The sequence below is a fragment of the Lithobates pipiens genome, unplaced genomic scaffold, assembly GCF_037356315.1.
Source record: "Lithobates pipiens isolate NorthernLeopardFrog02 unplaced genomic scaffold, aLitPip1_a1.2 Scaffold_1, whole genome shotgun sequence".
Lineage (NCBI taxonomy): Eukaryota > Metazoa > Chordata > Amphibia > Anura > Ranidae > Lithobates > Lithobates pipiens.
The window spans coordinates 81,997,201-82,024,111 of NW_027507685.1; the positions used below are offsets into that span (position 1 = coordinate 81,997,201).

Here is a 26,911-nt window from a genome sequence, read left to right on the forward strand (position 1 = left end):
CTGGATGCACACACTGGCTCAATCTGGGACAAAATAGTGACAGATCCTTTGCAGTTGAGTGGAAATGGAATTTTTACTTCTTGTTAACCATAAATATTCTACCTTTGGTCTGCGTGTCTAACAACAAATATGAGAATCATAGGAACTCACCCCTTTTAGAAGATGGCTTTCCTTTTCCTGTGTCAGTCAATTCAGTTTCCTCCTCCCCCATAGCCAACATAGAAACACCAGTAGACCGTACTTCTTTATTTGCTGTGTACTCCACATCTGAGCTACAGGGCTGGGTGGAATCCTCAGTGGAAGGTAATTCCGGGTTGCTTTGAGGGACAAGAGCATCAGACACTGGAATGTTTAGACTGTAGGCTTGGGTGGCATCATCCTCATTTACTTCTTTTTCCATGTTGCTCATTTCATTGGGCGGGCTTTCTTTTGATGGCACTGCTGATGCATCTAGTTCAAGGCTACACAGTTCTGTTGGTGGGCCATCAGTTAATGGCACTGCAGATGCACCAGTTTCAAGGATGCTGGATTCTGCGAGGGGGCTCTCGTTTGCTGGCTCAAGTGTGCTTGGTCCTGTGGGTGTGCTTTCTGTTGATAGTACCAGTGACGCATCTCTCCCAGGTATGCTTAGTCCTGTGCCTAGTATCTCCGTTGCAGGCACTTCTACATGTGATCCAAGGGCGGGTGCGTTTTCTGTTACTGGCACTGCTGCTTCAGCAAGCTTAGTGTCTACCTGGACAACTAGGAAGGATGGGTCATGACCTTCTTTGCTGTGTTCCTGTATGTTTGGAACCTCTAGGATGAAGGACTGTGTGGCTTCCAACTCGAGTGGTGGTAGGTTCAGTTCATCTTGTATTAAATCCTCTTCTGTTGAACTCTCTTTCACATTACTGGTCTCAATTTCTTGAAGGCCTTTTATCCAAACTGCAGCTGGAACCTCTCGTTTCAGGTGTAACAAAGTCCCTGTCTCAGTTGGAGGTTTAGCTGACAAACACTGAGAGACTGGTTCAGTATCCTCTTGTAATATTGCTCCATGAGGTGGCCTTGATCCCTCCACACTACTGGTAGGTTGAGAGTCTTGCTGGTTATCCATGACGACTGGTTCTTCAAGTTGAGGAGTCTCCTTGAAGTCAGAACCTGGTGACTGGTCTGCCCCAACACAGAACAGCTGAGTCTCCGCTATGGCATTTTCATCAACCTCCTCCTCTGACTTGTCCGCTAAAAAATAAATATTGATAAAAAAAATAAAAAATTTATAACTTCTTTAGAGTAAATGTTTAGTGATGAATGATGGGAAAGCATTACAGATTTCCCCGTATAGTTTTGTAAACTTTCTGCAGCCAATAAAATATTTACCTGCCTATCACCCTTTTCGCTTCTTCATTTAGAGCCCCATTGCTGACAAAATGTGAGCGCTAAACCCTCCCTTGCACCCACTCTAACCCCTCTTAATAACCATTTTATTTTTAAGTAGAAAAAAAGATATAATAACCATCCAGCTTCCTCTCTACCATTATTTCTAGGTGCAAGTGACCGCTAATCCAGCATTTTATATCTGCACATGACCACCGCTCCCCTGCAGGCCCCTCTGCTGATGTTAGTTTCCTTGTGCATCCTGATAGAACCCTGCCACTGGACAGCCTATAGGAAGTGTACACCTCACACAGGCAGTGACACCCAGGACTTCCCCAGAAGCAAAGAGAGGGAGAGTGATGAATCAACGTATGCATCAAAAATGTGTTTACAACAAAATTGTAACCTTTTAAAAAAGAAAAAAAAGTGTCAATTGTAACTTTACACAGCCGCCTGCAAAACTGTGGCCAAAGCAAGCATCTGAAGATGCGCTTACATCAACTTTGTAGAATTTTGTGAAAGTGTGAACGGACAACCAAGTCGCCGCCTTACACACCTGGGAGACTGACGCTTGATGTCAGAAAGCCCAGGAGTTCACAATTGCCCGGATGGAATGGGCCGTGACAGGAAAGGGGGGCACCTTACTCCTCAAGGCGTAAGCCTGGACCACGATCTGTCTGATCCACCAGGAAATGGTGGTCGACGAGACCGCCAGATCTTTTTCCGGACCAGTCACCGAAACAAACAGAGAATCTGACTTCTGGGAGGGAGCCATAGCAGACAGATATACCCCTCAGAGCCCGGACCACGTCCAGTGAATGTAGGGCAACCTCTTTTGGATGTGTCGGCTTAGGACAAAGGGATGGTAATACAATGTCCTCACTGAGATGGAATGCCGAAACCACCTTTGGAAGAAAAGAGGGTTGCGGACGTAGCACCGCCTAATGCTTGTGGATAACCAGATAGGGCAACTTGCAAGACAAGACCGCCAACTCGGAAACCCTTTCTGGGAAAGAGTCAACAAGGGAATCTCCCTGATTGTTTCTGAAGCGCCGATAGCACCAGGTTCAGATCTTACGGAGGTAGGGGTGGTTGAGGGGTGGGACTACATGCCGAACCCCTTGTACAAAGGTGCTTACCAATGAATGAGACGCCAAGGGGCATAGGAAAAAGACAGCCGAGGCCGATATCTGTCAGTTGATGGTGCTTAAGGCAGGTTTCTGATCCACTCCTAACTGTAAAAACAGCAGGATCCTGGAAACCGAATAAGTGCACGGACGCCACCCCATCTCCTCACACATGGAGATGCAGGCCTTCCACGTACGATGGTAGATCTTCAGAGAAGAAGATTTCCGTGCCCTCAGCCTAGTGGAAATTGCTGAGTCCGACAGACCTTGGTCCTTTAGCACCTGGTTTTCAATAGCCATGCCGTTAAAACCAGCGACGGTAAAGCAGGATGGAGTATCAGACCTTGTGAAAGGAGGTCTTCTCGCCTCGGCAATCGCCTAGGAACATCCGCTACCAGTCATACTAGGTCGGCGCACCAGGGACGCCAAGACAAATCTACGGCAATTATTATTACTGGAATCCCCTCAGCCTCCACTGTGCGTAGCAGATGTGGTAACAGTTTGAGTGGGGGAAAGGCATAAATCAGCCGATACTTCCCCCATGGAGCCACCAACGTGTCTGATGCATCTGCCCAGGGGTCTCTTGTCCTGGACACAAACCTCTGCACCTTCGGATTGAGCCGAGAGGCCAAGAGATCCACATCTGATATGCCCCGCCGCAGGAAAAGAAGCCTGAATACCTCCTGATGCAATGACCATTCTCCTGGGTCCAGCATCTGGCGACTGCCAGTTTTCTACGTCCGGGATGTATATGGCTGACAGAGCCGGCACATGTCGTTCTGCCCACTGGAGAATGTAACCGACCTCCCGTGCTGCGGCTGAGCTCCTTGTGTTAAGGAATCTAATGTACATAATGATAATCAGAAAATGTCTATTTGCTTGTGTATACATGTTTCTATGCTCCTTACTTATTATGTAGTATACAGATTGGCTCTCTGTTCGGAGTTTAAGATGGCGGGTACCCCCTACATCCCACGCGTTAGAAGAATGCATTTGAGATAACAGAACCAGCTTCAACAAAACTTCAAGCATCACGTTTCTCCATTTCTCTTGTATTTTAACCAATAAGATGTACCTATTGGACTGACACAGCAATGACGTATCTTTCTGTATAAAATATTAACACCGCCCACGAATAAATCAGAAGTTAGAAGTAGCCGAGCTGAACATGTCTCAGAGAGTGTTTACTTCTAATGTGCATGCACATTTATACTTTTTAATTAGAAATAGCAGCAGATAACCTGAACTAGTTTGTAGTTTTTATCCATTTCATCTGGCGCCCTGAACGTGGGGTCTCCAGGCTTCAATCGAAGGGAGACCGCATTCCAGGACTGAACAGCTGGCCAGATCAGAGAAAGGGGTTAAGCGCCCAGCCCTAACAGTACGGTAAGCATATTTATTGTTACCATTGTACGACTTCTCTGGTTGGGCCGGTTGATTTTGTCTTGTTGGCTCCCTCATTGTTCAAAGAGGCAGGTAACTTATTTCTTGCCTGGGGCTGTTTTAACAAACCGGCTAATGGCTTTCTGCTGACTATTATCTGTTCAGTGTCTGTCATTCTGAAGGACTGCAAATTTAGCAGACTGAAAGTGCAGCTGCAGGCGTGTGTCCATCCTCACCCCTAGATTCTACCTCTAGTGGTGGGGTGGAATTCTGCAGGCGTTTATAGACGGGTTACTCGAAGTTGGCTGTGTAGGACCTCTGAGGGTTAATCTCAGCTGCGGAATAGGGCAGTCTGAACGAAGGCTTGCGGAATTGGCAGTCTTGCAAACGTCTATAAACGTTTTTCTCGGGTGAGCTTTTCCTGAGGGTTAATCTCAGCTGCGGTTTGGGCAGACTGAACGAAGGCTTGCTGGAATTTGGCAGTCTTGCAACTCAGGTGAGCTGTTCCCGAGAGCTATCTTTGCAGTTCAAAGAGTGTCAGGTGTAATGTCCTGTCCTGAGTGTATTTGTGGATTACCGTTTGCCATAAACAAGGAGGGTTGGGGATTGGTGAAGGTAAGAGAAGGTGGCTACCTGAAGGATCAGTTGGGCCATAAGCCACTGCTCCCCACCACCTCTGACATGCTAGTTTTGAGATTAAATGCACATCACCCAGTGAAACAGGGTTTGGGCAGACCCTCTAAGAGATAGAACAGCCAGGAGTGTGCAAGGAGACAGGATCTCTCTCAGGGATGCGAGCCCCCACCCTAGGAATTCTTTGATAAGACAGCAGTCAGGAGTATTAACCCATTAGTTGCCTGTATTCTCCTCTGAAGCTGTCCACTGAAAGAGAGAGAGAGAGAAAGAGAGAGAGAGGGGAATGCTAGCATGTGATATTGTGAAGAGGAGAGAAGATGTTGAAATAGTTAACAAAGTTGTGTTATGTTGCTAAAGAAACAGAGAGGAATCTTGTGATAAAGAAAATTGGATAAAGGAAGTTGAGAAAGCTGACAATTGTATCATAGCAATGCAAAAAAGGAAAAACCACGCTTGCCTAACCACAAAGGAAAAAAATATAGAAAAATGTGCTGCAAACCCAAATGTTATACTACATTCGACACAAGACAGAAAAAAGGAGTGGGATGCGCAAAGAAAGAAAAAGTTTAGGAGGGCATTTTAAGGAAAAAAGTTTTAGGAGGGAAGTTTAAGGAAAAAAAAAAAAACTTACATTTAAATGCCAGTCAATGCAGCCTTATCAGTGTGCATCTGCAGCCTTGTCCATCATTGCAGAATGATCAGTGTCATTTGCAGCTTGTCCCACGCTGTTTGCAGCTTTGCAGTGTCATTTGCAGCTTTGCAGTGTCATTTGCAGCTTGGCCATGTTTAAATTTCCCGCCGCCGACTTGCTCCGCTATGCTCGTAGTCCCGCCTCCCTGCTGTTTCTCTAGCGAGCGCTGCCGAAAAAGACCGAGCCGTCTGTACTGTGTATTCGGCTGGGCTCCGCTCGCAGTCCCGCCCAGTATGGGTGGGACTGCAAGCCGAGCCGAGTATACAGTACAGTCGGCTCGGTCTTTTTTCGGCAGCGCTCGCTAGACAAACAGCAGGGAGGCGGGACTACGAGCGGAGCCGAGCAATCGGCTCGGGATTTTTCGGCCGCGCTCTGGATTTTTCGGCCGCGTTAGGTATTTTTGACTCGCAGACAGTGGAGATCGGCGTATAACCTCCCAGGGAAAAGCCCAGCTGCTCTATCCTGCCGAGGCAGGGAGAGCTGTACTTACCCGTCCGATCAGAATAACTGGACGCATCCCACCACAGACCCATCAGACAAGCAGTACGGGGTGGCTGTGGCACACTGTGACACCGACAGCAGTAGCCAGGTCTTATATGTTCCGGGGCACACATAGCTCAGCGGCCGCCCCTGGAGCAGAAGGGGAATGTTGTGGCTGACCCACCGCGTAGCTAGGGCCTGCTCACACTAGATTGCCAGGCTGGGGAGACTACAAGGATCTATATTATCCAGCCTGTCACCCAGCCGGCTGTTGATGGTAGATCACAGGATCAAAATCTTGTAGGAAAAAAAAAAAAAAAACCCAGGACCAATGGTCCCTTCAGAGAGCCAGGTCCTTCTCCTTCACTAGGCAGAAAAAAACTGAGCTGTAGAAAGCAGGCTGAGGGGTTATAGCCACAGGGTTCCCTTGGGCGGAGCTATGCAGTCTTGCTGTTTTTACATGTGCTGCCTAGTCCTCTCCTTAAGGTGGCATGATAACCCTACGGTCAAGATTTAAAGAAGCTGTGTCCATCAATGAACGAAAGAGAAAAGAAAACGAATACAGCCATCAAATCTAATGATCGGTAAGCCGCAATATATTACATTTTTGGTTTAAGACTACTTTAATTCTTGCCCTTCTGGCAGTGACTCAAATCTTTGTTCTCTTAAAGAGCTACAGCGATCACAAAAAATAGGCAAGCAATGACTATCATTCATGACACCCCTGCTTACTACTGTGATCTCTGTGATGGGCAAAGTGATCACATGGTAAAGGGCTAATCACAGTGGTCCTGGACCATGTGTTACCTGTGGCCAATCACAGGAATCACAATTCGTAAACAATGGCATCATAAATGGATGCCAAACAGATGGAAATTATTGCTTATACAGTGATCATCACACTAAAAATTCAATAGGTGATCAGGAAGTTAGATGTGTAATTTATGCTCCTTGAAAGCCCAAAGGTGCTCCTTGGATTTTTGTTCCCCTCTATGCTATATAGGCTGTGAAAATCTCACACATATGGGATCCCCATACTCAGGAGACATAGCAGGAAGTGTTTTGGGATGGGGGCAGATGATTAGCGAACAGTTGAATTACTCAGATGCTAATTAAATAATTAAAGAAAACCTTTTACAGAATTCTTAATGACTCCCAAACTAAATTTGTAGGGACTTCAGAACTGTGGCTTAATTATGCACTGCCCTCTTTAAAGGATAAGTTCATTTTTCGTAGCATGTTGAGCGCTCTAGGTAGTTCATAGTTTCTTCCGGTCAGTGTGTACCTGCCAGCTCGTACGAGGTATGGGCAGACAACTTATATAGACAGTCTGCAGGAGTTCTGCATTGCACCTGTAATTTAAATTTTCAGGCTCCTATTAAAAGAAAAAAAAATGCACCTTTTTACCTGCAAAAAGATGTGCATTTAGGATTTTTTTTTTTTACAAAGGTGAACTTATCCTTTAAACTCAAAAAGCCTATCTTACTCCTAAGCCTCCTACTTTGATTGGGACCCTAGTTCATGGGGACCTTTTCCCTGACTTTCCCTCCACCCATTATCCCTTTACCCCTTCTCTTGCTTCCCACCCCTCCTAACAGATTTTGACTACTTCATCTTCCTGGGGGAAACCCATTATACCAGTTATGATTTCTGCATTTGGAATTCTCAATAAAAATCACTGAACCAAAAAAAAAAAAAAAATACCATTGTTCCCTAAAAAAATGTTGAGAAATAAAAGGCAAATGTATAGTAGAGGTACTTACACATTACAGCAGACATCTGCAGAACTCCTACGGGATCTGAAGGACCTGAACAACAAAGAGGGTTTTCAGGACAGCAGCACAAAGGAGGATTATTTAGGACATAAATAGTCTTCCATATAAGAGAGTAGTATGGCTGATCACATGGACAGGACAAGGTTGACCAAGGGGAATTAAAATATTTTAACATGCGAGAATAATATTAATAATATAATATTAACACGTGAGAATAACATTCACAAATACCACAATGATTAAAACCACATTTGGAGTTGATATCATTCAACGACCTACAACAAATATGCTAAACACAAGGCTTGCGGGCCCTGGTTTCCATCCAGTCGGCAGCAAAGAGGAGGACAGAATTCCTCCGCCTGCTTCTGCGCTTTTCCGCTTGCCTGCAGAGGGGCTCTTCTCTGACAGCCACCCCCCCTTCTGTCTCAGCAGTTGATATAGTTTCTACAGATCCTACTTCTCCCTGTTCAGCTGCAGCATCCTCTCTTCTCTGCCTCCCCTAGTCTCAGCATTAAGCAGACGGCAGCATCTGGAGTCAGCTGGAGTCTGGTCCTCCTCCAAACCCTGCACTTTCTTCTTCCCAACCCCACCCTCAGCACAAGGTAAGGGGAGTGCACTGTGATGCAAGGGAGAGAGACTCTTGACTTCTGATGGTGGGGGAGCGCTTGAGATCTGAAGTAAGGGGGGTGGGGTGCTCTGTACATCTACTTATTATTATGAGAAGAATACAATTCTATGCCAGTTAAAAATGGAGGGTAGTACACTGATGGTACCATCCACAAGAAACCTGGAGACTGCTCAGAACACCATGGCAGAACCATGTTCTGTCTGAGCAGTCTCCAATAAAGTTTCTTGTGGCTGATACCAGCGGTGTGCGACTCTCCTTTGGCTGCAAGATTCAGGTGGCCAATTATCAATAAAAGAGGCTTACGTTTAAAGGTATCTGGCTCTGCCCATGTGGAACTCAGGATGTATGCCTGTGTGGCTTCCTCTTCATCTGAAAGAGAAAAGCAAAACCAAGTCATCAAAGCTTTGAAACTGAATTACAGGCAAAACCAAAAAATACAATAAAAACAGTAATTTCCTGTTATAGGGCGACAATGCTCTGTCTCCATTCGCTATTTTACTTCTGCGCGGTCACCCTGTCACATGAACTTCTGATGAAGTCTACAAGTAGCCTTTTTAAATGCACATTTCACAGGCAATGTGCACTGTTGTCACTATCAGGAAAGCAGCCCTTAAAAATACTATGTAGCCATCATGGAGTAAACATAAGGTAGTTTAAAAAGGTTGCAGGGGATCAGCAGCACTGAGGTGTAAAAATGAATGAAAACAGGTGAAATGGTATTATTAAAAAATATGGCAACTCTATTACACACAATGCTTAAAAAAACTACATGTCTTCCAGCTAGTGTTGACATTTACATTAAACTTTAAATATCTGATCCCCTCTCCTACATTGTGTTTCATTGTTAACCTTTTATTTCCAGCAGAACATCTGACCCTCCCACCATCATGGGTCAGTACAACCAGGAGCATCTAGAAATGTTATTCATTCAAGAGCTGAACTCGGTCTTTGTCCAACCTCAGAACAATACGTATCTAGATAATACTCAAGTCTGTATATGCTCTTGAAAAAAAACCTTGGATCATATGTTGTGTGTTTTTTTTTCTGCTGATGTATAACTTTGTACTTTAGGGGAAAAAAAAGGGGTTGATTTACTAAATCTAGAGTGCAAAATATGGTACAGATCTGTACGTTAGCCAATCAGCTGTTAACTTCAGCTTGTACAATTAGGCTGCTTTTACACTGAGGCGCTTTATCGCTAAAAATAGCACCTGTAAAGCGCCTGTCCTCTCACTCCAGTGTGAAAGCCCACGGGCTTTCACAATGGTGTGTTGTGCTGGCAGGACAGTAAAAAATTAATTCTGCAAGCAGCATCTTTGAGGTGCTGTAGGAGCAGTGTATACAACCGCAGATCACTGTTCTGATAGGTAGGAAGGGATAGAGTTTGTGTCCCTGCAAAGCAGGGAATAAATTCCATCTCTTCCCCTAGTAAAAGCACCTCACACAGAATAATACGAAAAAACTGGCTATGCACACAGTTAACCCTTTGATTGTCCCTGATGTTTAACCTCTTATAAGCCATGCCATTAGTACAGTGACAGTGCATATTTTTTTTAGCTCCGATCACTATTTGTGTAGCTTGTTCCCAAAAAGTGTCAGTGCCAGAATGTCCACCGCAATATCACAGTCCCGCTATAAGTCGCTGATCGCCGCTAATACTAGTAATAAAAAATAAATAAAAATAGCCCAGTTTCTAGACGCTATTACTTTTGCGTAAACCAATCAATATATACTTATTCAGATTTTTTTTTTTTTACCAAAAATATTTAGATATTAAAAACAGAATACATATTGAATTAAATTTATAAAGAAATTAGAGTTTTTAAAAAAAAAATGGATTTTTTTCCCCCCAAAAAATAAAATACTACCAAAAGAAAGCTTTTTTGTGGGGGAAAAAAAAAAGCATTCATTCATTTGGGTACAGAGTTATACGACCGCACAATTGTCAGTTAAAATAACACAGTGCTGTATTGCATTTTTTTTTTAGCAAAGACCCTAAAGAATACAATGGCAGTTGTTGCAACTTTTTATCTCGCATGGTATTTGCGCAGCAATTTTTAAAAAGCGTTTTTCTCAGAAAAAAAAAATGTAAAGTTAGCCCAATTTTTTTGCATAATGTGATAGATGAAGGTACGCCAAGTAAATAGATACCCAAAATGTCACGCTTCAAAATTGCACGCGCTCGAGGAATCGCACCAAACTTTGTTATTATTGCTCTCGCTCTAACGTTCGCGGCGATACCTCACATGTGTGGTTTGCACACCGTTTTCATATGTGGGCGGGACTTACGTTTGCGTTCGCTTCTGCGTACGAGCTCACGGGGACAGGGGCGCTTTAATGATTTTTTTTTTTATTGTTAATTTAACTTTTTTATTTTAGCTTGACAGTTAAAAAAAATAAAATAAATTGATTACTTTTATTCCTCCTCCCCTCCCGCCGCCCGTAAGAACGATCAAGTGGCGGAACAGCCGCTATGATCGTTCTTATTGTGCAGGGAATCGCCAGCTGAAAACGCCGATATCTGAATGTCAGTGGCATCAGGCATCATTCAGATATAACCACCAAAAGCCGAGGCCGTCCCTGGACGTCCTACCGCTGCAAAGTGGTTAACCACTTAAGGACCGCCGTATTGCCAATGTACGTCATTACAATGGCACAGGCAGGCACAAGCACGTACATGTACGTGCCTGCCTTCCAGCGGGTGGGGGGTCCGATCGGACCCCCTCCCGCTGGATACGGCGGTCCGGTTCGCTGCAGGAGCGATCCGTGATGAGGGGATGGCCGTTGGTTTCTGGCCACCCCCTCTCGATCGCTCCTGGCCAATGAGAAGCTTCCTCCCACTGTGTATTGTATACACAGGAAGGAGGAAGTGATGTCATTCTCCTCGGGGCGGTCTTTTTGACCGGACTACGAGGAGAAGACACAAAGTAAGTGTGCACCAAAACTACACTGACATGTAGGCACACAAACCCCCCCCCCCGATCGCCCCCCCCAGTCACAGTGTCACTGATTGCAGTGATCATTTCTTTACTGATCACTGCATTCAATGTCAGTTGTAAAAGTAAAAACTGTCAGGGCAGTTAGTGTTAGGTCCAGGGTAGCCCCCTATCACCCCCCAATAAAGATTTAACCCCCTGATTACCCCTAGAGTTAACCCTTTCACCCTCTTTTGCCAGTGCCACTAAGCGATAATTTTTCTGATCGCTGCATTAGTGTCGCTAGGTAGCTAATTATTTTTTTAGGTTCACCGCCAGGTTTTTATAGCGCTAGGTACCCCCGATATACTACCCAATAATGGTTTTAACCCCGATTGCCCCTAGTTAACCCTTTCACCCCCTTTTGCCAGTGTCACTAAGCGATCATTTTTCTGATCGCTGCATTAGTGTTGCTAGGTAGCTAGTTATTTTTTTAGGTTCACCGCCAGGTTTTTATAGCGCTAGGTACCCCGATATACTACCCAATAATGGTTTTAACCCCCTGATTGCCCCTAGTTAACCCTTTCACCCCCTTTTGCCAGTGTCACTAAGCGATCATTTTTCTGATCGCTGCATTAGTGTCACTAGTGTCGCTAGGTACCTAGTTATTTTTTTAGGTTCACCGCCAGGTTTTTATAGCGCTAGGTACCCCCATATACTACCCAATAATGGTTTTAACCCCCTGATTGCCCCTAGTTAACCCTTTCACCAGCGATCACAGTATAAGTGTCACTGGAGACGCTGGTTAACCAGTTAGTTATTTAGGTTCCCCGTCAGGTTTTTATATAGCGCCAGGGACCCCCATATACTACCTAATAGAAATTTGAACCCCCTGATTGCCCCTAGTTAACCCTTTCACCAGTGATCACCGTATAAGTGTTACGGGTGACTCTGGTTAGTTTGCTTTTTATAGCATCAGGGCACCCACCATTTATTACCCAATAAAGGTTTAACCCCCTGATCACCCGGCGGGTGATATCAATTAGGTTTTAGGGTCAGGGTCTGCGTCGCCCCAGGCAGTGCTAGGTTAGTGCCAGTAACGCTAAGACCCACACACAAAGCATAAACCTCCCGTAGTGGTATAGAATCTGAACAGATCAATAACTGATCTGATCAGATCTATACTAGCATCCCCAGCAGTTTAGGGTTCCAAAAAAACGCATTGTTAGCGGGATCAGCCCAGATACCTGCTGGTACCTGCGTTTTGCCCCTCTGCCCAGCCCACCCAAGTGCAGTATCGATCGATCACTGTCACTTACAAAACACTAAACACATAACTGCAGCGATCGCAGAGTCAGGCCTGATCCCTGCGATCGCTAACAGTTTTTTTTGGTAGCATTTTATATTTAAATCCGGAAGGCAGTGCTTGATTTTCGGGGTCCCGTACGTAGCTAGGCACCTCACATGTGGTATCCCCGTACTCGGGAGAAGCAGCAGAATTTATTTTGGGGTGTAATTTGACTTATGCCCATAGCATGTGTGAGCAATATATCATTTAGTGACAACTTTGTGCAAAAAAAAAAAAAAAAATTGTAAAATTCCTGCAACTTGTGGCAAAATATAAAATATTTCATGGACTCAACATGCCCCTCAGTAAATAGCTTGGGTGTCTACTTTCCAAAATGGGGTCATTTTGGGGGGGTTTTGTGCTATTTTGGCATTTTATGGCCTTCGAAACTGTGATAGGTAGTGAGGAGTGAAATCAAAAATTTGCACCCTTAGAAACCCTGAAGGCAGTGATTGGTTTTGGGGGTGCCGTACGCAGCTAGACTCCCAAAAAGTCCCACATATGTGGTATCCTCGTACTCAGGAGAAGCAGCAGTATATATTTTGGGGTGCAATTCCACATATAACTATGGCATGTGTGAGCAATATATCATTTAGTGACAACTTTTTGTCAACTTTTTTTTTTTTTGTGTCATTATTCAATTACTTGGGACAAAAAAAAAATATTCAATGGGCTCAACACATGCCTCTCCACAGCTTCCTTGGGGTGTCTTCTTTCCAAAATGGGGTCATTTGGGGGGGGTTTTGTGTTATTTTGGCATTTTATGGCCTTCGAAACTGTGATAGGTAGTGAGGAGTGAAATCAAAAATTTGCACCCTTAGAAATCCTGAAGGCAGTGATTGGTTTTCGGGGTGCCGTACGCGGCTAGACTGCCAAAAAGTCCCACATATGTGGTATCCAAAATGGGGTCATTTGGGGGGGGGGGGGGGGGGGTTGTACTGCCCTGCCATTTTAGCACCTCAAGAAATGAGATAGGCAGTCGTAAATTAAAAGCTGTGTAAATTCCAGAAAATGTACTCTAGTTTGTAGACGCTAACCAATAAATATACGCTTATTGACATTTTTGCCCTAAATGTATGACTAAACTCGAGTTTATTCGATTTTTCTTATAACAAAAAGTAGAAAATATAATTTTTCTCAAAATTTTTGGTCTTTTTCCATTTATATCGCAAAAAATAAAAATCGCAGAGGCAATCAAATACCATCAAAAGAAAGCTCTATTTGTGGGAAGAAAAGGACGCAAATTTCGTTTGGGTGCAATATTGCATGACCGCGCAATTACCAGTTAAAGCAGCGCAGTGCGAAATTGTAAAAAGACCTCTGGTCCTTAAAGAGGAAGTAAACCCTGATGGGTTTACTTCCTCTTTTTTTCCCTGCAAAGGTAAAGCATAATGGACTACTATGCATCGCATAGTAGCTCATTATGTGTCACTTACCTGACACAGGAGCCAGCGAAGTCGCCGCTGTCCCCTGTAGTCCGCCGCATCCATCTTGCTGGTGGCGTCTCGCAGCTCCGACGAATGACAGCGGCGAAGCCGCAATGACGTCACTCCCGCGCATGCGCACGGGAGTCGCGTCTCGCAGCTCCGCCGCTGCCATTCGGCGAAGCCGCGATGACGTCACTCCCGCGCATGCGCACGGGAGTCGACAAATTAGGCAAATCCATTCTTGGACTTGCCGCATTTAGTGCGCCTGCGCGCCGCTGTCTACGGCGCATGCGCCGTAGACAGCGGTGCCCATTATCGGGCAAATATCTCCTAAACCATATAGGTTTAGGAGATATTGCTTGGACCTACAGGTAAGCCTTAATCTAGGCTTACCTGTAGGTCAAAGTGGTTTGAAAGGGTTTACTTCCTCTTTAAGGTGTTTATTGGTCCGGGCTGAAGTGGTTAATGACTGATATGTTGCAATATATTATTTGTTTGTGAATCAATGCGCACTCTGGTAGCAGTCATTCACAGCCTGTGTTGTTCACTTCAAGTAGGATTTGTATTCTCATACAAGTCTATGAAACTGCAAAACCCACTTTATGCAGGTAAAATGCAGGTAAAATGCAGGTCAGAAGGAGGTCAACTGCTCCTTTAATAGAATTCAGAAAGATCTAAAAATGTCTCAAACTGATGCTGTGGACACTGACCCTTACAAACTTTTCTAAGCCTGTCCTCCTCCATTAACCACTTCTGGACCAAGCCTATTTTTTAAACTTGTTGCGTACAAGTTAAAATCGTTTTTTCTGCTAAAAAATTAATTTGAACCCCCAAACATTGTGTGTGTGTGTGTATGTGTATATGTGTATGTGTATATGTGTATGTGTATATGTGTATGTGTGTATGTGTATGTGTGTATATGTATATGTGTATATATATATATATATATATATATATATATATATATATATATATATATATATATATATATATATATATATATATATATATATATATATATATATATATATATAATGTGTGTTTGTATTTGTTTATTTTTAGCAAAGACCCTAGAGAATAACATGGCGGTCGTTGCAATATTTTTGGTCACATGGTATTTAGGCAGCGGTCTTTCAAACGCAATTTTTGTGGGGGGCAAAAACTTTTTTAAATGAAGAAATAAGAAAACAAAGGGTAGACTGGGGACTCATGATAGATACTTTGGAAGTAATTAGGGATGCACCGAAATTTCGGCCGCCGAAACATATCGGCCGAAAATGCCCTTTTCGGCAATTTGCCGAAAGAGAAAAACGGCCGATAATGGAGCCTAAAATGGGGCGTGGCCTGGGCGGGGCTCCGCCCCGCCCCCACCCAGGCCACGCCCCCGCCCTCTGGTGCCGCCCATCATGGGGGTATACTATAGCGCAGGAGAACTGCCTCCGCCGCCTGTTTAATCACAGCGTCGGGAACATCACAGCTTTCATTTCAATAGTTGTGTGTTCCCGGCCGCGCGTCATACACAGCCCCTCCCCCTTGTCCGGGCACTTTGACAGATCACCCGCAGGATTGGACGGATAATCTGTCTATCAAAGTGCCCGGACAAGGGAGAGGGGCTGTGTATGACGCACGGCCAGGAACACACAGCTATTGAAATGAAAGCTGTGATGTTCCAGGCGCTGTGATTAAACAGGCGGCGGAGGCGGCTCTCTTCCCGACACAGGCACACTGGCTGCAAAGGGACACGCTGGCTGCAATGGGGGAAAGGGACGCTGGCTGCAATGGGGGAAAGGGGGGGAAAGGGACGCTGGCTGCAATGGGGGAAAGGGGGGGAAAGGGACGCTGGCTGCAATGGGGGAAAGGGGGGGAAAGGGACGCTGGCTGCAATGGGGGAAAGGGGGGGAAAGGGACGCTGGCTGCAATGGGGGAAAGGGGGGGAAAGGGACGCTGGCTGCAATGGGGGAAAGGGACGCTGGCTGCAATGGGGGAAAGGGACGCTGGCTGCAATGGGGGAAAGGGACGCTGGCTGCAATGGGGGAAAGGGACGCTGGCTGCAATGGGGGAAAGGGACGCTGGCTGCAATGGGGGAAAGGGACGCTGGCTGCAATGGGGGAAAGGGACGCTGGCTGCAATGGGGGAAAGGGACGCTGGCTGCAATGGGGGAAAGGGACGCTGGCTGCAATGGGGGAAAGGGACGCTGGCTGCAATGGGGGAAAGGGACGCTGGCTGCAATGGGGGAAAGGGACGCTGGCTGCAATGGGGGAAAGGGACGCTGGCTGCAATGGGGGAAAGGGACGCTGGCTGCAATGGGGGAAAGGGACGCTGGCTGCAATGGGGGAAAGGGACGCTGGCTGCAATGGGGGACACCTCCTGTACCGTGTCCTCTGTCTGACCACCTCCTGTACCGTGTCCTCTGTCTGACCACCTCCTGTACCGTGTCCTCTGTCTGACCACCTCCTGTACCGTGTCCTCTGTCTGACCACCTCCTGTACCGTGTCCTCTGTCTGACCACCTCCTGTACCGTGTCCTCTGTCTGACCACCTCCTGTACCGTGTCCTCTGTCTCTGACCACCTCCTGTACCACGTTTCTCAGTCTCTGACCACCTCCTGTACCGTGTCCTCTGTCTCTGACCACCTCCTGTACCGTGTCCTCTGTCTCTGACCACCTCCTGTACCGTGTCCTCTGTCTCTGACCACCTCCTGTACCGTGTCCTCTGTCTCTGACCACCTCCTGTACCGTGTCCTCTGTCTCTGACCACCTCCTGTACCGTGTCCTCTGTCTCTGACCACCTCCTGTACCGTGTCCTCTGTCTCTGACCACCTCCTGTACCGTGTCCTCTGTCTCTGACCACCTCCTGTACCGTGTCCTCTGTCTCTGACCACCTCCTGTACCGTGTCCTCTGTCTCTGACCACCTCCTGTACCGTGTCCTCTGTCTCTGACCACCTCCTGTACCGTGTCCTCTGTCTCTGACCACCTCCTGTACCGTGTCCTCTGTCTCTGACCACCTCCTGTACCGTGTCCTCTGTCTCTGACCACCTCCTGTACCGTGTCCTCTGTCTCTGACCACCTCCTGTACCGTGTCCTCTGTCTCTGACCACCTCCTGTACCGTGTCCTCTGTCTCTGACCACCTCCTGTAACACGTCTCCAGTCTCTGACCACCTCCTGTACCACGTCCCCAGTCTCTGACCACTTCCTGTACCACGTCCCCAGTCTCTGACCATCTCCTGTACCACGTCCCCAGTCTCTGACCACCTCCTGTACCATGTCCATCTCCTGTACCATATCCCCAGTCTTACCACCTCCTGTACCGTGTCCCCAGTCTCTGACCACCTCCTGTACCGTGTCCCCAGTCTCTGACCACCTCCTGTACCGTGTCCCCAGTCTCTGACCACCTCCTGTACCGTGTGTCCCCAGTCTCTGACCACCTCCTGTACCGTGTCCCCAGTCTCTGACCACCTCCTGTACCGTGTCCCCAGTCTCTGACCACCTCCTGTACCGTGTCCCCAGTCTCTGACCACCTCCTGTACCGTGTCCCCAGTCTCTGACCACCTCCTGTACCGTGTTCCCAGTCTCTGACCACCTCCTGTACCGTGTCCCCAGTCTCTGACCACCTCCTGTACCGTGTCCCCAGTCTCTGACCAGCTCCTGTACCGTGTCCCCAGTCTGACCAGCTCCTGTACCATGTCCCCAGTCTCTGACCAGCTCCTGTACCATGTCTCCAGTCTCTGACCAGCTCCTGTACCATGTCTCCAGTCTCTGACCAGCTCCTGTACCATGTCCCCAGTCTCTGACCATCTCTTGTACCATGTCCGTAGTCTCTGACCATCTCCTGTACCATGTCCCCAGTCTCTGACCATCTCCTGTACCATGTCCCCAGTCTCTGACCATCTCCTGTACCATGTCTCCAGTCTCTGACCATCTCCTGTACCATGTCTCCAGTCTCTGACCATCTCCTGTACCATGTCTCCAGTCTCTGACCATCTCCTGTACCATGTCTCCAGTCTCTGACCATCTCCTGTACCATGTCTCCAGTCTCTGACCATCTCCTGTACCATGTCTCCAGTCTCTGACCATCTCCTGTACCATGTCTCCAGTCTCTGACCATCTCCTGTACCATGTCTCCAGTCTCTGACCATCTCCTGTACCATGTCTCCAGTCTCTGACCATCTCCTGTACCATGTCTCCAGTCTCTGACCATCTCCTGTACCATGTCTCCAGTCTCTGACCATCTCCTGTACCATGTCTCCAGTCTCTGACCATCTCCTGTACCATGTCTCCAGTCTCTGACCATCTCCTGTACCATGTCTCCAGTCTCTGACCATCTCCTGTACCATGTCTCCAGTCTCTGACCATCTCCTGTACCATGTCTCCAGTCTCTGACCATCTCCTGTACCATGTCCCCAGTCTCTGACCATCTCTTGTACCATGTCCGTAGTCTCTGACCATCTCCTGTACCATGTCCCCAGTCTCTGACCATCTCCTGTACCATGTCTCCAGTCTCTGACCATCTCCTGTACCATGTCTCCAGTCTCTGACCATCTCCTGTACCATGTCTCCAGTCTCTGACCATCTCCTGTACCATGTCTCCAGTCTCTGACCATCTCCTGTACCATGTCTCCAGTCTCTGACCATCTCCTGTACCATGTCTCCAGTCTCTGACCATCTCCTGTACCATGTCTCCAGTCTCTGACCATCTCCTGTACCATGTCTCCAGTCTCTGACCATCTCCTGTACCATGTCTCCAGTCTCTGACCATCTCCTGTACCATGTCTCCAGTCTCTGACCATCTCCTGTACCATGTCTCCAGTCTCTGACCATCTCCTGTACCATGTCTCCAGTCTCTGACCATCTCCTGTACCATGTCTCCAGTCTCTGACCATCTCCTGTACCATGTCTCCAGTCTCTGACCATCTCCTGTACCATGTCTCCAGTCTCTGACCATCTCCTGTACCATGTCTCCAGTCTCTGACCATCTCCTGTACCATGTCTCCAGTCTCTGACCATCTCCTGTACCATGTCTCCAGTCTCTGACCATCTCCTGTATGAAAATATATTTTTTTTAAATATGTTTCGGTATCGGTTTTCGGCCTAGTGTATTTTTCATTTTCGGTATCGGTTTCGGCACCAAAAAACCCATTCGGTGCACCCCTACTTTTTTACATTACTAACCCTAGGATTACGATTCCGAACTTGCTGGGGATGTTGGAAAAATTTGGTGAAATATCAAATTTGAAAATAAACCTCAGCAAATCCGAAATCCTAAACATTAACATCAGTAGACAGGAAGAGGCGAAACTCATAACGGAATTCCGCTTCCCTTGGCATAAGGAGATCAAATACCTGGGAGTTTACCTCTCTGATACCATTAGGAAAATATATGTGAAGAATTATATCCCACTATTAGATGAAATAAAAAGAGAAATAAAAAAAATTTCAACATGCCCTCTCTCTTGGTTAGGGCGGATTAATGCGGTTAAAATGGTTCTGGTCCCAAAGATTTTATACAAGTTCCAAATGTTGCCTATTTCGCTCCCCCAGACCTTTTTTAAAACCCTAAAAGGACTAATTTCAAAGTATATATGGCAATATAAAAAACCGAGAGTTGCTTTTGCGGTGTTAAGCAGTCCCGGATCTCAAAAAATATCACGATGCAGTGGTTCTTATACGGGTGGTGGAATGGGCGAAAGAGGTAAACGACAAGAGGTGGGTTCGTTTAGAAAAAGTTATGAGTCGAGCACAATTAAGACGAATAATATGGAACCCTAGACAGTATAGGTCAATAGGTTTAAATACACATGAAATAACACGTACTGCACTTAAAGTATGGGATCGAATTCACACACAAAATAATTGGAGTTATAATTCACCCTTGATTTTTCTCAAGGAAAACTATTTTACACCGGGGAAACAGGAGGTGGGTGGTAATTGAATAAAAAAAATGCACAAGTAAAAGATATAATAAAAGGTAAATTAGCCTCTTTTCAAGCACGGAGTACAGACACTGAACTCATGAGGATTGACGTTTGGCTGTATCTTCAGTTAAGTAATTTTATTGCTAAATTACCCCATCCAATGCGAAGCGACGAAGAATACAGGCCCCTGGAGCGGCTCTGTTTGAGAGAAAAATCAAAAAATAAAATAGCCCGAATATATAAAATGCTATCAGAGGGTGACGGACTGGAGGGCCCGCCTTATATCAGAAAATGGGAAAGTGATCTGGGGTCACAATGTAGTGCACTGAATAGAAAAAGAATATTTAAATTAATTCACTGTTCAGTGGTAGATAATAAGATGATAGAGATGAATTATAAGTGCCTCGCAAGGTGGTATGCCACCCCTGACAAAGTGGTTAGATACGCAAAAGAGCAATCCTCAGATTGTTGGCGAGGGTGCAAAAAAACAGGGACAATGGCCCACATATGGTGGGACTGCCCCATTATTAAAAAATATTGGAGGGAAGTCTTAGATCTAATAAAGGTCGTAACAAATAAAGAAATAATAGAAGACCCTTGGACCATTTTGTTGTATGGGACAGACGAACCTGTAAAGCAATATAAAGCCTCTGTAATTCCCACTCTGCTTGACACCGCTAAAAGCTTAATTCCAAAAAAATGGAGGGAGACGGAGAGCCCTAAAATACAGGACTGGATATTCCGAGTAAATGAAATACAAAATTCGGAAAGTCCCAATGAAGGGAGAGAGGAAACATTAGCAGGAGAGGGTTTTATAGACAAATGGACATTATGGAAAGAATTAAAAAAATCATGGAGATATGTAGAGGAAATTATACAATAAGACAGGGAAAGATAATACCTAGCCAGAAAAGGATGATTCAACTATGAACCTCGTGAGAATTCTGCAAAGAAGAGAGGTGGATGGGAGGGGGGGGTAAGGTAGAGGGGTTATAAAGGTTTAGTTTGTTATGTATAACCATTAAGATATTAAGAAATGCTGGAATAATGTATTTTATATTGTGTTTGAAAAAGAAAAAAATCTAAATAAAGAATAAAAAAAAAAAAAAGAAAAAGAAAACAAAGTTAGCCCAATTTTTTGGCATATTGTGAAAGATGATGTTTCACCGAGTAAATAGATAACCTAACTCTTTACAATCACATGCACTAGTGGAATGGCGAACGACAGTACTTAAAAACTTCCATAGGCGACGTTTAAACGTTTTTAACGGTTACCTGTTACAGAGGAGTTCTTTTGCTAGAATTATGGCTCTCGCTCTACAAATCGCGGCAATTCCTCACACGTGTAATTTGAACACCATTTACATTTGCAGGTCCAACTTACACATTTGTTTTCTTTGGCGCACGAAATCGATGGGACGCTTTAAAATTTTCTTTTTCATTTAACACTGTCCCTTTAAAAAAATAAATCTGATCGCTTTTATTGCTGTCACTTGGAGTGACAGGTACTCTTTATGGAGGGATCGGGGGTCTAAAAAGACCCTAAATCCCTCCTTTGCACTTACCAAAGTATTGGTACCAAAGTATTCAAAAACACCAAATTCTGCATTTTGGAATACTGAATTTATTTTTAAGTTGGCGCCATTGGCAGCCGAGTAAAGCGGAAGCGATGTTGTGACGTCAGTTTTAAAAAATAAAAAAAAAGTTTATTCATAATAAAATACAAGCAGCATACAGGCTTAGTACATGTGTTACATAACAGAAATAAAGCACTTTACATACATGCGCGTACCTATTCTCCAGGGTATCTGGTAAGATAGACATGTATATGCCAATTATGGCCTAAGTTTCCCAAGTCATGTAATGCCGCTCGCCATCTTTCGGCTGCATACATTTCCACTATATTCATTCCAGACAGATCATACACTGTTGTTACCGACTATATCCACATATACCTGAGAGTATATCAATCTATTCCGTACAGGTGTCCGGTGTGTCTAGCCACTTATCCCAGATCTTGTGATACTTATGAGGGCACCCCCTGAGCTGGTATATAACCTTCTTGTATGGTATTGTTTCCCTAATCCATGTTTGGACCGTGGGGGGCGTGGGCAGGGAGGGGGCACTGCGCATCCAGAGCCGGGCTATCATTTTCCTGTCACAAAATAGTGATTCGTATAAGAAGATGGCTTGAAACTTGTCAATCGATGGGTCAGGGAGTAGGCCCAACAGACAGGTTTTGGGGTCTAACTGTAGGGGTGAACCCATGTAGTCATGTAAAAAACGCATTACTTGCGTCCAATAGGTCTGAATGTCCGGGCATGTCCACATTAGATGGTAGAATGTGCAGGACCAATCAGAACATCTTGGGCACCACGGATCTCGATCGGCCTGTTATTTGGCAATTCTTACAGGGGTGAGATAGGATTTATGTACAATGTACAGTTGGGTTAGTCTGTCGGATAGTCTAGGGGAAGCTTTTTTGGTGTTTTCAAGGATCTCCTCCCAGTCCTCATCCCCTATGGGGCCTACCTCCTCCTCCCATCTATGCTTAGCCACATCTATAGATGGAGCTACTGAGCGGTTTCTTAACACGTTGTATAGCGTGGAGATCAGTTTAGAGGGATCTGCGCCTGTTATCACTTCCGTCATGGGTAGGGTTTGGGGGTTGGGGAAACTGTCCCTGAATTGGACCAAGAGCATGGCGCAATTGTGCATACTCATCCTGTAATATTTGAATGCTGCGTACACCCAGCGGGGTAATCACTTGGTATAGGTAGACCACGCCCCTAGATGCCCAAAGATTGGCGTAGGGGAGTGCCCTCAGTTCCCTCAGTTGGGGGTCATTACACAGAGGCATATGGGAGTGTACAAAGTCGGCAACAGTCATTTTGAGTGCAGTCTTCCATATGCTTCTATGGTGTGCGAGTAGTAAATTACAACCATCTCCTCCCCACCTCTGAACAGCACCTGTAAAGGGGAATATATACAACTGTTTGCTTTTTTTGCAATGTCAGGGCTTGGTACCTAGGTCCGTCCATCTTATGTAGGTGGTAACAGTGGGATAGTTGGGGCGCGATATAGTACGCTCGAATATCCGGGAGAGCAACTCCCTCCGAGGAAGTCGGGTTCTTGAGGACATTCCACGGCAGTTTATGTCTGCTGGGGCCCCATATAAAAGTGTTTAGGAATGGAGTCAAACGCTTTAAAGATTTTCGTGGGGATCAGGGTTGGCGACTGCCAGAGCTTATACAGAAGTTTAGGTGATAGGATCATTTTTACTAGGTTGATTCTTCCCATTACCCCTAGAGGGAGACGGGCCCAGGAGTGTGTTCTTGCTTTAGTGTTGGAGAACAGGGGGCTCTAAATTGTTTGCCATATATTCTGATGGGTCCCTAGTGATATGGATTCCTAGATATTGTATAGAGGATACCCTGTGTAATGAAGGGACGCAGCGTCCTGTGTCGGCGGGAACACGTCGAGGGGCAGAATCTGTGATTTGGACCAATTTATGCGCAGACCCAAGTGCTGACCAAAGTCTTCAATGACCTGGGGAGTAGCCCAGAGGGATTGGCTTGTGTCTTCAAAGTACAGGAGCATGTCATCAGCGTACATGCTTACCATCTCTGTAATGGAACCCACTTGAAGCCTTCGGACGGTTGGGTTGTTCCTGATGGAAATGGCAAGTGGTTCTGCGGCCAGGGCATACAGTAACGGGGGTTAGGGGGCAGCCCTGCAGAGTCCCCCGCCTTAATGGCAATGGGTCAGATAGCCTCCCATTCACCGCCACCCGGGCCTCCGGAGAAAAGTATAGGAGCCGGACCCATTTGATGAAGTTGGGGCCAAAACCATATCTCCTAAGGCATTCCCACAAGTACACCCATTCCACACAATCGAATGCCTTGGTGGCGTCTAATGCCATCACTGCTCGCGTGCCCGCTCTCTCATGTTGCGCCTGGATGTTCATGTGCAATCTATGGATATTCATGGCTGTGTTTTTGCCAGGCATGAACCCCGTTTGATCTGGGTGGATTAAATTTAGAATAAGTGGGTTAAGACGGGACACTAAAATTTTGGCCAATATTTTAATATCTACATGAAGCAGGGAGATTGAGCGATAGGAATCCGTGTGGTGAGGATCCTTCCCGGGCTTTGGCAGTACAATGATTATAGCCTGATGGAGAGAATCGGGGAGGGTTTCAGACTCAAATATATAGTTGTATAACCTAAGGAGTTCGGGGACTAGTACCTCAGGGTACGCTGCATAAAAATCTAGTGGTAGGCCATTTTGTCCGGGGGCCTTCGCCGCTGCCAGGGACAATATTGCCAAGGCAACCTCGTCGCTGGTGATGGGTGCCTCTAAGTCCTCCACTTGGGTTTCGGACAGTTAGGGGAATTGTATATGCTGTAAAAAAGTTTGTGTTTCCTGTATCGGGGCCTCCACTTGAGATGCGTACAGTTCTGCATAGTAGGAGGGGAACATTTCCGCTACCAGTGTCAGGTCCGTAGCAAGAGTGTGCTGTGCATCTAGTAAGGACACCACTACTGGTGGCCTAGCGTCTTGGTGGGCCAGGTAGGCAAGGAGTCTGCCCGCCCTTTCTCCCTGTTCGAACACCCGTTGTCTTGAGAAAAAATGTTTACGTTTGGCTTGCTCGTAGTGTGAGTGGTCTACTATCAGTGTATGGAGCTTGAGTGTTGATGCGTTATGCGGTGTGGGGTCTGATGTAAATACGTTGGTGGTGGACTAATTGTTCAGAGGCCTGTTTAAGCTGAATGGCGGAGGAGGCTTTTAACCTATTTATGCGTTGGGACAGAACAGAGCGTGCATGCAACATAAATGTCTCCCATACCGCACCTACTGGTGCTGTGTCCTTGTTAGTATTAAAGTAAAACCACCACTCCTCATCTATGTCCTCCTGTCCCCCCAGGACTCTCAGCCAGAAGGAGTGGAGATGCCACAAATGCTGGCCCGTCTGGGGGGCAAGACGAATAGTCGCCCAACATGGGGCATGATCGGACAGTGATCTGGGGGACCAGCATGTTCAACACTATAATATAGTCTATTCGAGACAGAGTATGATGCCGAGAAGCGTGAAAATATCCGGTCGTCAGGGTACTTATGTCGCCAGGCATCAGTCAGGGAAAAGTCCGTAAAGGTGCGGCCTAGTCGGGGAGGAACACTCTGGGGTGTTGTGCTAGGCTGCAAGTGTAGCTTATCTATGGTTTGGTTTAGAATCCCCAAGCCAAATGGCCAGGGTTGCAGGGTATTGAGCCATAAAGGATAGGCGCGCATTTATGAGGCTGACGTTATATGGCGGTGGTATGTAGCAGGTCAAGATGAGGTATTGTTTGCCATATAGAGTACAATGCATAAAAATGAACCGGCCCTGGGGATCCGTTTGCAATGATATTAGTTTAAATTGCATCGTTTTGGCTATTAGGACTCACACACCGCGGAAGTACGGGGTATGCGTGGCATGATAGGCCCACCCTATCCATGGGCGCTTCAATGCTAGTTGGAGCTGGCCTGTGACGTGCGTCTCAACCAGAACTGCCCGCCCGATAGGATTTGAGGCATCCGAAAACTGTGGTGCGTTTGATCCTAGCTCGGACCCCATGGACATTCCATTTCAAAAATTTTATGGTGGCCATCTAACAGAATTGTCATTTAGGAGAATCGGAACGGTCCCCAGGGCAGGGTCACTCCCACAATCACCAGAAGCACACTGCTTGAACTCGTGCACCGATAAGTTCTGCCATGTATGCCATTGTATCACATATCTGAACATCTTACATACTAATAAACAACCCGAATAACTCTCCCTCCCTTCCCACCCAGCGTAACGTCAGTTTTTACATCGGAGACCCGATCAAAGCCATTTCCAGCTTTGTTCAGGAATCCATAAAGCCAGCGGATATGGCGGATGGTCACACCAGTTTCCCTATGGGTTGGGAGACTGGATCTGAGCGGCAGAAGGCAGCTATCACCCCTGTAGAACTACTTCAACCAAATAACGTACAGGTAACCGATTTGGTGTGAAATGCTTAAAATGGTTCTAAAGTTAAAAATTCATTCTATGCATTAAAAAAAGGTTATAAAGGTTTCTTTTTTTTTCTTCTAAAATAACAAACATGTCATACTTACCTGCTCTGTGCAACAAATTTCCTCCTAGAGTCCCTGGCCTGCTCTCCCTTCTCTCACAAGCTTGGGCGAGAGCAACAGGAGTCATTCAGTCAAAGTCTGTGAGAAGGGAGCAGCCAAGCCCTGCTGTGTGTGTCAATGGACGTACACAGCCTGGCTTTGGAGCATGCCTGCACATGAGCCCCATAGGAAGCGGCTTTCTATGGTGATGCATGCATAAGAGGTGGAGTGGAGAGCGCTAGCATGGGACCCCAGAAGAGGAGGTTTAGGGCTGCTCTGCGCAATACCCTTGCAAAGAGCAGGTAAGTATATAAAATAATAATGACTTTACACTCGCTTTAAGATGGATTTTACACTACAGTTTGGTCCTGCTTGAAGGCTTCATGTGCATATACCAACAGACATGGAATATAACATGTGAAGCAATTTATCAAAAACTGTGCTATTACCTGGCAAGTCTTCCTCAGGTTCCTGTGGTTCTAAGAAGCACTGTGTGGCCATCAACTCATAGTCAGCACCTGCAAGGCATAATTACACAAAACCAATATAAGTAATAAAATTGTCTTAAAGCAACTTTGTCACTTCTGGTAAAAACGAAACAAAAAAACTCACAAAAAACAAAAAAAGACAAACAATGCCCAGCCTGACACACCCGAAAAGTAAGATGCAGAATATTCTTTAGGTATAAGTAGCTGCAAAAGAGCATTGGTATAATTAGACAGAAGATCGGCATTGCAGGTAGGACAGGTAAGCATTAAAGTGATATTAAACCCTAAACATAATGTACTGCAGCTTAACGGATGTGGTGGCTGCAGAAATCGTTTTTTTCCCCTCTGTTTTCACCTGGTGATCTGGCCGGTAATACACCTTGTTGTGCCCCCACTCTGGATGAAGTAGCATTGGGGGGTGGGGGCGCTATCAGATTTAGACACACTGATAAATTAAAGCAACACTCCAGCACACACTTTATAATTTCTTATCATACATCACAGGACACAGAGCCATAGTAGTTACTATATGGGTTATAGGCTACCCTCAGGCGATGGACACTGGCAAGCTCTAAATTAAAAAGTGCACTCCCTATATAACCCCTC

General features: G+C 45.9%; 1 protein-coding gene across 5 annotated transcripts in view; it reads right to left on the reverse strand.

Annotated features, from left to right (window-relative positions):
• The window catches only part of MDC1 (mediator of DNA damage checkpoint 1), a 165,098-nt gene that overhangs the window by 54,507 nt on the left and 83,680 nt on the right, over nt 1–26,911 (reverse strand). For 4 of the 5 annotated variants that reach the window (XM_077463035.1, XM_077462870.1, XM_077462953.1 and 1 more), the window contains 4 exons: nt 26,267–26,335; nt 8,377–8,442; nt 7,434–7,478; nt 151–1,218 (listed from right to left, as the gene is read on the reverse strand). In XM_077463035.1, the coding sequence (XP_077319161.1) occupies nt 151–1,218; nt 7,434–7,478; nt 8,377–8,442; nt 26,267–26,335 (1,248 nt within the window). The remainder of the gene's footprint in view (nt 1–150; nt 1,219–7,433; nt 7,479–8,376; nt 8,443–26,266; nt 26,336–26,911) is intronic. The other variant, XM_077463119.1, reaches the window with a different exon arrangement.